This window comes from Rhinopithecus bieti, unplaced genomic scaffold (genome assembly GCF_001698545.2).
Source record: "Rhinopithecus bieti isolate Rb0 unplaced genomic scaffold, ASM169854v2 scaffold_3040, whole genome shotgun sequence".
Taxonomy (NCBI): Eukaryota; Metazoa; Chordata; class Mammalia; order Primates; family Cercopithecidae; genus Rhinopithecus; species Rhinopithecus bieti.
Genome location: NW_016804657.1, coordinates 10,254,168 through 10,267,682, shown reverse-complemented (window position 1 = coordinate 10,267,682; position 13,515 = coordinate 10,254,168). Strand labels below are relative to the sequence as shown.

Genomic DNA, 13,515 nt, shown 5'->3' with positions numbered 1-13,515 from the left:
TATATATATTAAATATACCAATATACATATACTAATATATTTATATATACTAAATATATATTTACATTTATATATTTTATATGAATTATTTTTATACGTATTTTATACATATTTTTTATATGAATTATTATATATATTTATATATATACACACACATATGTATATACACACACGTGCACATAACATTGGGGAAGAAAACAATACTTTTTCATTGATGTTGGAGTTGGGATTATTATAATTCTTAAGAGAAGGTTCCTGGATTTCAGTGAATTTGGGTTGGAGTCCTGACTCTGAATCCTTATCCTACCATTTATTAGCTATGTGGTTTTTGGGCAAGTGGCTTAGATTCTTTAGGCCTCAGTTTCTTCATCTGTAGGATGGGGATAACTGTATCTGCTATATAGATTTATCATGAGGATTAAATTATATGGAAATATGTCTCCCAAAGCAGTGCTGTGGGTGAATACTGGGAGCTTCCTCACAGGTCAGAATACTAAAATTACCACAATATCTCACCCACAAACTCGAGTTTTTGGGACAGTACTTCTGACAGATGAAAGTGGAACACATAATAGTCAAGACCACAATTATTTATTGAATACTAGTCTGATTATCATAAAGTTAGTGACTATGAATCATTTACTCTACATAAACTCTTTTCACACTGAAAGTAGTGCCATGCAATTCAAGGCACATGGCTCAGGATCCAGTCAGAACTGGGTTTGAATATCAAAATCCATATTAACTAGGTATGTGACCTTATACTAGTTACTCAGTCTCTCAGGAAGGCAATGTCTTCACTTATGAATGTGGATGTTACCTACCTCACTGGATTGTTTGAAGAATTGTTTAAGGATAACTAGTGTCCTACTAGTGTTAGTTTCCCTCCCTGTCCTTTACCTTCTATGATTTAGGATATAATTTCAGGATCATGGAGTGCTATAAGGAGATGAGTACAAACACAAACCTGAATTTTCTCCAAAAGTGTCAATTAACACATGTTTCACTGGAATCAGAGACAGAATTCTGTATAAATGAGCATTTTACAGAGTGTCAGGATGCTAAATTTTGACTTTACTTTTCAAATGTATCACGAATTGCACTAGAACATAAGCTCCATAGGACTGGGATTTTTAATTTTGTTTATCACTCTATATCTAGGACCTAGAATTGTGCCTGGTACACAGTAGGCACTCAGTCTACTCCAGATTTCGTTGTGATGGTAATTATTTCTTGTTTCTCTTTATAGGTCGTTATGCCATGGTGGTCTGTGGAGACATTGCCGTCTATCCCAGTGGTAATGCTCGTCCCACAGGTGGGGCCGGAGCTGTGGCTATGCTGATTGGGCCCAAGGCCCCTTTGGCCCTGGAGCGAGGTTTGTAGTAAACCATTACCAAGAGGCTGTGCATGGCATAGCCAAGAACATAGATCCTAATCCCATATTGGCACACCTGCTACTCAGGGCTAGGGTATGGGTTTGAGGATGGTATTGCTTGCCTCTAAAAAGGGCTGATCTATGGAGCAGAGGGAGGAGAGGAGAAATAGGAGAGGGGAATCCACCAGGTTTCCTCTCCTGTGTCATCAGGCATTGGGATAATGATGCATGAAATGAGTGGTGCAGATACTGGTGAGGAACCTTAGGGAACTGGCAATCGAAGATTAAAATAGATAACTGGATATAAAGCACAAGTCTTTCCTTTGAGACTCTTGGCTTCTATTCCAGGTTTTGTTAAGCCCATGTAGGTGAGGAAAGGCAAATGTACATCTCATTTGTGTAATACCAACAACCTGTCCAACTCCTTTTGAATATGCGAGGGATGTTGAATGGGCTCGAACTTGGACATGGGACACAGATAATGACCAGAAAGCTCTTTTTGCATGGTTCTGTCATCCTTTGCGCTCAAGGTAGGCTGCATTGTGTGGTCTCTGAAACCCCCTGTGTGCCTTTCCAGGACTGAGAGGAACCCATATGGAGAATGTGTATGACTTCTACAAACCAAATTTGGCCTCGGAGTACCCATTGGTGGATGGGAAGCTTTCCATCCAGTGCTACTTGCGGGCCTTGGATCGATGTTACACCTCATACCGTAAAAAAATCCAGAATCAGTGGAAGCAAGGTATGCGATTCAGAGGGCAGACAGTGGGGGCTCTATTTACATAGGCCAAGAGTTTGTACCCAAAGGCCATGGCAAGGTCTCTTCTCTCCTGCCTTGAAAATAATGTCAAGAGAATTGTTTCCTGTCCTCTTTCTTACACTCTTCCCTGGGTCTATGCTAAAATCCATTTGGATGTCATTCAAGTTCAGATGTAAAATGGCTTCTAACTTGAGCTAAATAAAAGAAAGTAAACAATCCAGGGCAAGGCCCCCAGTATGAAACCAAGGGGTGTCAGCCACTTGGGGAGATGGCATTAAGAGGCCGGGCAACCACATTCTACAGTGGTTGGCATTTGTTTCTGGTTAAGTCAGGCATGGTTTGGTGTTTGGTTTGTAGTTTACCATCTTTTAAAGTCTGACGTTGAGAAATCGTACCTATGTTTTCTATATGCTAAAGTGTTGTCAGTGATTTTTCTCTTTGTGGTGCTATTGCAGGTTGATTTTATTTTCACCTTTAGTTTTGCAATTTCCCTGCTGAGAAATATGTACTGCTTTCATAAGCAGAAAAGAAGCAAATAAATCTTCCTTTTAAAATACAGAGAAGCAGGGAGTGGTGGTTTATGCCTGTAATCCCAGCACTTTGGGAAGCTGAGGCAGGAGGATCGCTTGAATCCAGGAATTTGAGACCAATGTCGGCAACAAAGCAAGACCCTGTCTCTAAAAAAAAAAAAAAAAAACAAAAGTTAGCCAGGCATGGTGGCATGAGCCTGTAGTCCCAGCTACTCAGAAGGCTGAGATGGGGGTAATTGCTTGAGAACAGGAGCCCATACAGTGAGCTATGATCAAGCGACTGCCCTCCAGCCTGGACTACAGAGTGAAACAAACCCTGTCTCTAAGAACATGTGACTAAATAAAAATAAATACAGTTAAACCCACTTTAAAGAAATAAATAGTATTCTCGCCTGCTCAGGCATGCCCAGATGGGCATCCGCAAAAGACAGATTGCAGTGTGGGAGAAGGCATGGATGCCTTGGGGGTGGCATAAAGAGCTACCTCTTGTCTCTTTCCACTGCAGTGGGTGGGAGACCACCTACTAGAGGTGAACCTTATGGGTAAGAAGTTGCCTTGGGCCTCTCTTCCTCTGTCTGTCTTCTGTAATTGGTTATTTGCTCTTAACTCCTCTGAATTCTTGTGGCATTTAAATTTTACTCCTTATTTGCATATATAATGTGACAGATGAGGCTTTGGATCCCAGCACTAAAATGTAATCTTTCCTAAGGGCAAAGATTGCATTGCATTCCTCTTCAGAGTGAGAGAGACAGTCTGTAGAGTAGAGTCAGAGACATCTGAACCTGAATCCCAAACTAGCCTTTTTAAAGTTGGGTTACCTTGGACAGATGACAATGTTTTGGAGACTGGTTCCTCCTCTGGAAAATGAAGAAAATTATATAACACAAGGTTGATTTGAGATGAGTATCATAGAGACTGGTAATAGTAGACACAAAGACTTTGCTTCTTTCCCCTCTTTCCTTATTAGTAGAGAGTGCTTAGTAAGTGCATGTAAAATGAATAAATAAAGCTTACATGCATTTGCAGGAGGTGGGAAGTAGTTCCCTGGGAGGCCTGGAGAAACTTGGCACAATTAAATCTCAGGGAGGAGATCTAAATGGCTCGCCCCTCATGCCCCATCCTTGCCTTCACGCTTCCTCTTCCAGCTGGCAGCGATCGACCCTTCACCCTTGATGATTTACAGTACATGATCTTTCATACACCCTTTTGCAAGATGGTCCAGAAGTCTCTGGCTCGCCTGATGTTCAATGACTTCCTGTCAGCCAGCAGCGACACACAAACCAGCTTATACAAGGGGCTGGAGGCTTTCAGGTGAGTCCTCTTCTTGGGGATCCTAGAGGCTGGTAAGGGGTGAGCAAGAAGGAGGCTTCTTCATGCCTTGAGTCTGGACCACCAGCACCCTTGTGGCGGACAAATGGCAATCCTCCAGCTAAACAGGAACGATCCTAGGTCCTTCTGCGGGGTAGTGGGTTATTGCCTGAGTAGGGCCCTCCATGAGTTAATGCAGGGAAACACAGGAGATCTGGCAGCACTGCAGGATAAAGGGACAGTAAGAAACTACAGAGAAGAAAGAAAGAAAGAGAGAAAGGCAGAAAGGGAGAAAAGGAGGAAGGGAGAAAGAAAGAATAGCTAAATCATTCAGTCAATACACATTTTCTGAACATGTTATGTGCTAGACATCGTACTAACCTCTGAGGATACTAAAATGAATGTGACTCCATGATCCCTGCCCTAGAGGATCTCACAGTCTAAACAGACGCAAAAACGTAGAAGTAAATGATCACACTAGGGGTAGCAATTTGCGAAGTGTCAGGTCCCATTCTCACTTGTCATTGTCTTAATTCATGTCCTGCTTTTTGCTTCACTTTCTTCCATCTATAAAATGGGGATATTCCAGCTCACCCCCTTAGATATGAAAAAGCAGAAGGAATGCTGTATATTGACTCACCACACTAATCACTAATATTTACAAAGAAATATCTTCAATGTAGTTTCCACTGGGAAAGGAATCTTTCCCTTTCTTCTTGGTACCTGTTTATTTCAAATTTCGGTCAATTTTATCAACAGTAGAATAGGCTACCAAGTGTAGCCCCTGTTACTAACTAGTACTCCTAACCCTGCCACTGACTAAAACGTCAAAATTAGCACAAACACTGCTTGTAAGACCGGCCCTATTGAAACAAAAAGTATAACGTATACCAAATACACTAGTTTAATATCTTTAATATATAAAGATATTATCAATAATAAAATAAATACCCTAATAGAAAAATGAGCAAACGATATGAACGGAAAATTTTCTCAAAGAAGAAATGTGTATGATCACATTTTAAATATGCATGTTGATTAATAAAATGTTTACTCAAGTTACCATTTTCTCCAGATAGTCTTTTTAAAATGTGAATACCCAGAATTGTCAAGGCTATGGGAAAATGGGCAGTAGTGGATGTGTAAATGGATCAGGTGTTTTGAGGAGTAACAGAAAAGCATGAAGCCAAAGCCTTAAAGATGTGCAACCTTTGGGCTCAGTAATCCCACGTGTTTAAAAGAACACCTACCTATTCACTATAGTGTTTTAACTAGCAAGGAACAGGAGCAGGAAGATAGGTTAACGTGGGGTACATCCTGTCATGGACTATTCTTTGGCCTTTACAAATAATGTTATAGAATGTCATGGGAAAACACAGGCGTGCGTGCACACACACACACACACACACACACACACAGTTAAGGAAGTATGCTAACCACAACACATAGCATGATTTTCTTTCTAATTTTCTAGTAAACTGTATAAAAGTAGGGATGGATTCCACCAGAAAAATATGCTATTAAGTGCTCTCTCTGAATGGTAAGTCCATTAGTGGTATGTTCTCCTTTGGGCTGTTCTGTATTTCCAAATATTGTAGAAAAAAACATGCGCCAAAAGTCTTCTCTCCAGAAGCTGTTACTTTTCCCCCTTGCTCCCTCCCTCTCCTCCCCTGGCCTCTCACATGGCTACCTCTGGCTGCCTCACAGGGGGCTAAAGCTGGAAGACACCTACACCAACAAGGACCTGGATAAAGCACTTCTAAAGGCCTCTCAGGACATATTCGACAAGAAAACCAAGGCCTCCCTTTACCTCTCCACGCACAATGGGAACATGTACACCTCATCCTTGTATGGGTGCCTGGCCTCACTTCTGTCCCAGTGAGTACTGTGTCTGGCTCTGTGTCCTACATGCACACCCCCAGCCTCCACCACCATGGTCTGCGGGGTCAAAAAAGTTGGGTTTCTCTTCTGGCTCAGAAATTTAAAAGAAAGGAAGGGGACTAGTATGGTGGCTCATGCCTGTAATCTCAGCATTTGGGGAGGTTTAGGCGGGCAGATTGCCTGAGCCTAGGAGTTCGAGATCCTCCTGGGTAAAGTGGTGAAACCTCATCTCTACAAAAATTAGCTGAGCATGGTTGTGTGCACGTGTGGTCCCAGCTGCTCGGGAGGCTGAAGTGGGAGGATGGTTTGAGCTCAGGAGTGGAAGGTTGCAGTGAGCCATGATTGTGCCATTGGACTCCAACCTGGATGACAGAATGAGACCCTGTCATAAATAAATAAATAAATATAAAAGAAAGGAGGGGAGGGAGAAGGCAGGAAAAGGAAGGAAGATGAAAGAAACTCGTACCTAAGGTGTATGTATAGGCGGATTTACGGTCTGTATCAGACAGTGGTCTCCAAAGTGAAGTACATGATGTCAAGGGATGGGCAAGATCTGTTCAGGTGCATGAAGAAAACTGTAGCTTTTGTATGCATATTTTTGTCTCATTTATTTAAAATCTCTCTACTTAGTAGAGCATGGTGGTTAAATGGGTCTGACGTTAGAGCCCACAACTTGGGTTCAAATTTTTTTAACCACTTATTAGGGTTGACCTGGGACAATACTTAACCTCAATGCACCTCACATTCCTTATCTGTAGCATATGTGCAATCACGATACCTGTGTTCTACTGTTTTTATGAGCATTAAGGATCTAAATGAAAATAGCAGTGCTCAGCGGGTGCTCAAATGTTGGATGTTATTTCTATTCATTTTCTGTTGTGTGGGTTTTATAAGGAAGTGCTGCATATAACATAGGAAAGGGCTAGGTGAGGTGGCTCATGTCTGTAATCCCAGAGCTTTGGAAGGCTGAGGCAGGAGGATCTCTTGAGCTCGGGAGTTTGAGACCAGCCTTGGGAACACAGGGAGACCCCATCTCTACAGAAATTGTTTAAAACAATTAGCCGTGGATGTTTGCGGTGGCTCACGCCTGTGATACCAACACTTTGGGAGGCCAAGGTGGGAAGATCATCTGAGGTCAGGAGTTTGAGACCAACCTGGCCAACACGGCAAAACCTCTTCTCTACTAAAAATACAAAAATTAACCAGGCATGGTGGTTCGCGCCTGTAGTCCCAGCAATTCGAGAAGCTGAGGCATGAGAATTGCTTGAACCCGGGAGGCAGAGGTTGCAGTGAGCTGAGATCGAGCTACTGCACCCTAGCCCAGGTGACAGAGTGAGACTTGTCTCAAAAAAGAAAAAAATAGCTGAGTGTGGCAGCTTGTACCTGTAGTCTCAGCTACTCAGGATCCTGAATCCTGAGGTGGCAGGATCACTTGAGCCCAGGAGGCAAAGGCTACAGTGAGCCATGATCACACCACTGCACTCCAGGCACTCCAGGCTGGGCAACAAAGCAAGATTCTGCTAAAAAAAAAAAAAAAAAAAAAAAAAAAAAAAAAGCAGGAAACAATGCTTATGGGTGAACTTGATCAAATTATTACTCACAGGGGATGATCAAAAAGTTATGACTGCTGAACCATTACCAGTCAACATGTGAGCCTAAAGGGTGAGTCCAGTGGTCTGATCTCCACTTGGAGGTACCTTCAGAAGGTGCTGAATTTATCCTGTCCTCACGAGAGGGTAGAAGCTCTATGTACACCAAAAATTATCTTGTGTTTCCTCTGCCTTATATAGCTGGGATATTAGCTGCTTTCCTTTTGGCAAGGTTTCCTACACATAGGCCTGTCCCTGAGGTCTACCAGAAGTCCCTCTTTATGTAGGGTACCTGGAACCCATTTTTAGTTGTGTGAGGTAGACAGGGAGAATATAGGGATGATAGGCTGTTGTTCTATTTGCAGTGCAGAATATATTATATATATATATATATTAAATATATATATATATATATATAATGTGTTTTTTATTTGATTTTTTTCCCCATAGCCACTCTGCCCAAGAACTGGCTGGGTCCAGGATTGGTGCCTTCTCTTATGGCTCTGGTTTAGCAGCAAGTTTCTTTTCATTTCGAGTGTCCCAGGATGCTTCTCCAGGTGAGTCTCATCTTTCTAGTAGGCATTCCTGACAAGATTCATTTGGTAGAATAACCATCTTCTTCCCCACCGTTGCCGAGGCTGCCATCTTGACAGAGTTAATGTTATTATTAATAGCAAAGTAAATCACTGAAGGGATTTAAGCATGGAGGAAGTTGGTTTAATTTATGTGTTTAAAGCACTTCTTTGGCTACTACTTAGAGACTAGATTGAAAAGGAACAAAGGTGGATATGGGGAAACCACTTAGATTGTTCCAGTAAATAGTTCAGGCAAGAGGTAATGGTTGCTTGGTTGCAATTGATTAAAGAGAAGTTGATGGATTTGAGATACCTAATAAGAATTTATTGATTATTTTGTGATTGATGTGATTAAGGACATGCATCTAAGTACTATGTGGCATACACCTTGACTAAATCAGTGTGTCTGCCTGCCCGTTTTGCTAACAAGTATGTTTGCTTATCATTTCTTGGTATTCTAAGCCACACACACCACACTGCACGGTCCTCCAGGGTGTAACCTCCCACAGAACCTGACTCTCTGTTGGACTCGTGATTGGCAATAGTGATAATGACAATGAAGAAGGTATAACAATCTTGCTTTTGCTTACCAGGCTCTCCCCTGGACAAGTTGGTGTCCAGTACATCAGACCTGCCAAAGCGCCTAGACTCCCGAAAGTGTATGTCTCCTGAGGAGTTCACAGAAATAATGAACCAAAGAGAGCAATTCTACCATAAGGGTAAGAAAAGGGGCAGGAAGAGAGGAAGAGAAGGTAACTCATCTCAGACTCCATTCCAGTAGCTGGGAGTCAGGGATTCCTCAGAAATCTAGAATGTAGTAGTCCAGGGTCAAGACTTCTATGAGATATGGTTGGGAGAAGATTTGCTAGAAGATCTGTTGTCCAAAGGGGCAATAAGTGGTTGCGAAAATAGAGGATAGAGTTGGGAAGAGGGAGGCAGGATGCAGCTTCCTAGTATAGAATATAGCTAAACACCCAGAATGTGTAGTCCCATGGAAACCAGAAGTATAGTCTTTGAAAATACTGTCTGCAACAGTTGAAAGAGTGCAGACTGGCCGGGCGCGGTGGCTTAAGCCTGTAATCCCAGCACTTTGGGAGGCCAAGATGGGCGGATCATGAGGTCAGGAGATCGAGACCATCCTGGCTAACACGGTGAAACCCCGTCTCTACTAAAAAATACAAAAGCTAGCCGGGCGAGGTGGCGGGCGCCTGTAGTCCCAGCTACTCAGGAGGCTGAGGCAGGAGAATGGCGTAAACCCGGGAGGCGGAGCTGGCAGTGAGCTGAGATGCGGCCACTGCACTCCAGCCCGGGTGATAGAGCGAGACTCCGTCTCAAAAAAAAAAAAAAAAAAGAAAGAGTGCAGACTTTGGAGCTAGATATCCAAATCTAACCCTGAGCTGTGCCACTCACTAGCTGTTTATCTTTGCAAAAATTGTTAAACTTTTCTCAATAGTCTTATTTCTAAAATCATACTGATTTTGCAGGATTTCCAAACAAATTAAATGAATTGCTCTACATAAATATGTTATCAACTAATATTACTGTCTCCTCCAAATTGCCCTCTTTCTCCACCAAACATAAAAACAAAATATTGCCCCAAAAGTGACAAATAAAAGGAAAATGAAACCCAAAGGTAATACTAGAGAGATTAGTTAGTGGTTTTAAAACCATGGTACTGCACAGTTTTACCATGGTTTCTATAGGTTTTATATATATTCTCAAGCAAAACTTGAGATACATGTTTGTAGCATGGTCTCAAAAGAAGACAGAATATATGGAATTGGAAATGTTCCAGAAAACCTAGACCTAATGGTCACTGATCTCTTCTGGACCAATGGATATGTTATAGCAAAGAAAGACAATGAAAATAAAAATAGACCCAGGCGCAGTGACTCACATCTGTAACGCTAGCCCTTTGGGAGGGAGAGGCAGGTGGATCACTTGAGGCCAGGAGTTCGAGACCAGTCTGGCCAACATGGTGAAACCCCATCTCTACTAAAAATATAAAAAATATAACCATATGAATATAATATGAAAAAATAAAAATTATATAAAAATTAGACGGACGTGGTAGCACACACCTGTAATCTCAGCTACGTGGGAGGCTGAGGAGAACTGCTTGAACCCAGGAGGCAGAGGCTGCAGTGAGCTGAGATCACACCACCACACTCTAGCCTGGGTGACAGAGTGAGACTGCGTCTCAAAACAAAAAAAAAAAGAAAGAAAGAAAAGAAAAATAGGACCTCTAAGACAAACATTAATGGACAAAGCACTGAAATACTGCAATGAATCAGAACCAGAAAATTTAGTTTAGAAGGAAGTGTCTATTAGGAAACAGGAAGCTGGGAATTACATCTCAAAGTAGGAACTATTGGCAAAAGGATGGGATGAAGATTTCAGTGGAGGAAGGCTATGTTTACTGTGGGAAAATGTTGTACTCTTACAATAAAAGTCTTAATAGCCTTTTATTAAGGCCTTAAGTGCTAGATTCAAGATGGCCACTCCTCTGGTTCTGCGGGTCCAGTGTTCTATTTGGTGGACTAAGGGTGACCTTGCAGCCCCTTTCAGCACAGCCAAGAGAGCTTCACTGTGGAGGTGCAGACATTTTCATTACCATTTTCTCTTCCAAAAACTCATACAACTCTTTGTGAGTACTGCCTCTTCTCCTCATTCCACAGTGAATTTCTCCCCACCTGGTGACATAAACAGCCTTTTCCCAGGTACTTGGTACCTGGAGCGAGTGGACGAGCTGCATCGCCGAAAGTATGCCCGGCGTCCCATCTAAAGGTGGTGAGTGAGAGTTTGCAGAGTTGGTGGCATAAAACCCTAAAGTCTTCCTCTGGGTAACAACACAGAGAGAGAGGGTGGGGACTTGTGCAGGGAGAAGAGAGTTTAATGGAAGAGGATTGGAGTGAGAGGAGAAATGGGAGCATTATTTGTGGTATTTTTAAAAGGAAAAGCAAGTATTCAGAATAGGAATCTTGTAGTTTGGGAACATTAACCAGGCCAGGGAGGGTTCATAGCTTTCAAACTAATCAGAAGTGGAGATTTGCACCATAAAGACCAATTAAAACTCTTGAGGTTCTTTGCCTTGGAAGGCAAAAGCTTGAGGGGAGAAACATGTTCTGAAATCTTGAATGTGAGAAATAAGAGTGGGATTTGTTTTCCTGATCTGCTGAAGATACGAAGCTCTCCTAGAAGAAGCTTGACAGATTAGCATTCAGAGCATCTGTTGAGTGAACAGGCTATGAACCTGAACCTACAGAAATCATTACTCTAGGGGGATGAGATCAACAGATCTGATGAGCAACGGAACAACCAAGATGAGCAGCCCCAAAGCCTCAGAAATGGTACACACCAATGTGTGGGAGGCAAATTCATAAGGAAATGACTTGGTTGAAGAGTCCCTTAAAGCCAGGCACTTCCGCTGGAGGGAGTTTTAGGCTAAGGGTCGTGTAACAATTCTTACATCATGGGATTCCTTCTGGGGAGAAGCAGTGAGGTTCAGGAAATTCATGGACACAAGGATAGGGAGAAGAGAGCAAAATGAAAGAGGATTGTGGGGAGAGGAGAAATGGGAGAATGCTTTATGATCATTTTAAAAGGAAAGCAAACATTCAAAATAAGAATCTTGTATGAACCCAGGTAGCTGCCTTCAGTTGACCAAATAGGTAGGATAAATAGAATGATAGAGTGAGAAGAGATTTATTTTACATCCGTAAATTTTAATTAGTGCAGTCTCCATGCTCAAGTTTTTAAGATTTTCCCCTCCTTTTGGTAGATGGAGAGGGAAGAAGAAAAAGGTGTGTCGAGGCAGGGATGGAGCAGAGGAAGAGAGGGAAGAAGTCAGTGGGAGGCGGAGATGCCCAGATACAGCCACCTGAGAGGAAGCAGAAGTGCAGCTGGAGGGATCCTGGTTTCATTCCTCACCGCTGGGATATTCGCAGGTGCTAGGCTGCTGCAGCCCAGGTGTTGTTAGGGCTAGGAGAGGTGGACAAGCGGGCTGGGGGCCGCAGGATGCCGTTGAGAGGGCGAGCTCAGTTAGCAGGCCCTGAAGACTGTGGTACTGCCTGGGAGCCTGTGTGCGTGTTGGAAATATGGTTCTTAAGGGCAGGTCAGTAGCAAAGGGGCTGTTTAAATGTGTCGACTTAGTTCATTTATCAGAAGAAGAGTGGGAGAAATAGGGAGGGAGTGGGGAAAGGGAGAGAGAAAGGTTGGGGAGAGACTCAGAGGGAGGGGGAGAGAAAGAGAAATTTGGAATTTTTAAAGGAGAATTTCCACATCGGGCTCCCTCCCTCTCATGGTAGACAAGCTTCTCACAAGTGCTTAGGCAGCATTATACCTGAAAAGAGAAGCTGGAACTCTTGAACTTTTCTCATGTTGATTATTAATATGAGCAGTGAATTTCCAACAATGAGATTTTAGCAGAAATGAAGGGCTGCTGTCGATGCAGAGCTCGTGGTGGAGCGCTACAGTTCTCTGCACTGCCCTAGCCTGCCCCTTCTGCTTTCGTATCACAGGCAGATGTGCAATGGGGACATTGCCTACCCCAGCCTTGGCTCCAGTAGCATTGGGCACAGATCCTTCAGGTGTTCAGGCTTGGCCCTGGGTGCATAGTGGGAGCACCCTCAGGATACATTTAGGAGAGCCCCTCTGTACAGCCACACCTCGGGCAAGAAGCAGGCACTGGGGGCAGGGTGCCCAAGAGGAGACCCATAATTGAGTGATCTTTTGTTTATTTAAGTTCTATAGATCCGTGGAGAGCTTCCTGGGAAACGTATGCTAGCAGAGCTTCTGCCCGTGAATCATATTTTTAAGATCCCACTCTTAGCTGGTACATGAATTTGAATCGACATAGTAGCTCCATAAGCATCAGCCCTGTAGAGTGAGGAGCTATCCCTAGCAGCCCCTTCATTCTTCTCCATGCTGTAATCACTGTCCTGGGCTTGTGGTGCTAAGGACTAGGGGTCCTTTGTGAAAGAGCAAGATGGAGCAATGGAGCGAAGACCTCTTCCTGAGTCACTGGCCTCCAGAAATGTGCATGCAGATCAGCTGTTGCCTTCAAGATCCAGATAAACTTTCCTGTCATGTGTTATAACTTTATTGTTATGAATATTGTTAAACTTCTGTGCCATTCCTGTGAATCTCCAAATTTTGTATCTTGTTCTAAGCTAATATAGGGCAATTAAAAAGAGAGAAAGAGGAAATGATTCCTGTGTTTCTTGGAACCCAGAATACAAACCCAGCTAACAGGCAGCAAGCCTACTAGACCTCCTGGGTCAGAGGGCTGGGTCCTTGCCTCACAGGCTGCCTCTGTCCCCTTGCAATTCCATTCTATTTCTGCCACATGCCAAGTACTATGACAGAGACAAGGCAAATAAGAATGGTAGAACATAGCTTCCCCCAGCCCTGATCTAAAGACACTGCATAGACAGAGAGCAGCAGACAGGGGCCAGCAGGAGCTGTAGTTAAGATCTTCTTGGTCATTCCTTGCTGC

The 13,515-nt window shown here is 43.1% G+C and overlaps 1 protein-coding gene across 2 annotated transcripts in view; it reads left to right on the top strand.

Annotated features, from left to right (window-relative positions):
* HMGCS2 (3-hydroxy-3-methylglutaryl-CoA synthase 2) overlaps positions 1–13,225 on the top strand; it is a 20,595-nt gene extending 7,370 nt beyond the window's left edge. The window contains exons 3-10 of one of the 2 annotated variants that reach the window (XM_017869858.1): positions 1,250–1,375; positions 1,953–2,117; positions 3,811–3,976; positions 5,681–5,851; positions 7,894–8,000; positions 8,612–8,737; positions 10,697–10,808; positions 12,771–13,225. In XM_017869858.1, the coding sequence (XP_017725347.1) occupies positions 1,250–1,375; positions 1,953–2,117; positions 3,811–3,976; positions 5,681–5,851; positions 7,894–8,000; positions 8,612–8,737; positions 10,697–10,803 (968 nt within the window). In that variant the 3' untranslated portion in view covers positions 10,804–10,808; positions 12,771–13,225. Of the gene's footprint in view, positions 1–1,249; positions 1,376–1,952; positions 2,118–3,810; positions 3,977–5,680; positions 5,852–7,893; positions 8,001–8,611; positions 8,738–10,696; positions 10,809–12,762 lie in introns of both variants that reach the window. The other variant, XM_017869857.1, reaches the window with a different exon arrangement.
* Positions 13,226–13,515: the final 290 nt, after the last annotated feature.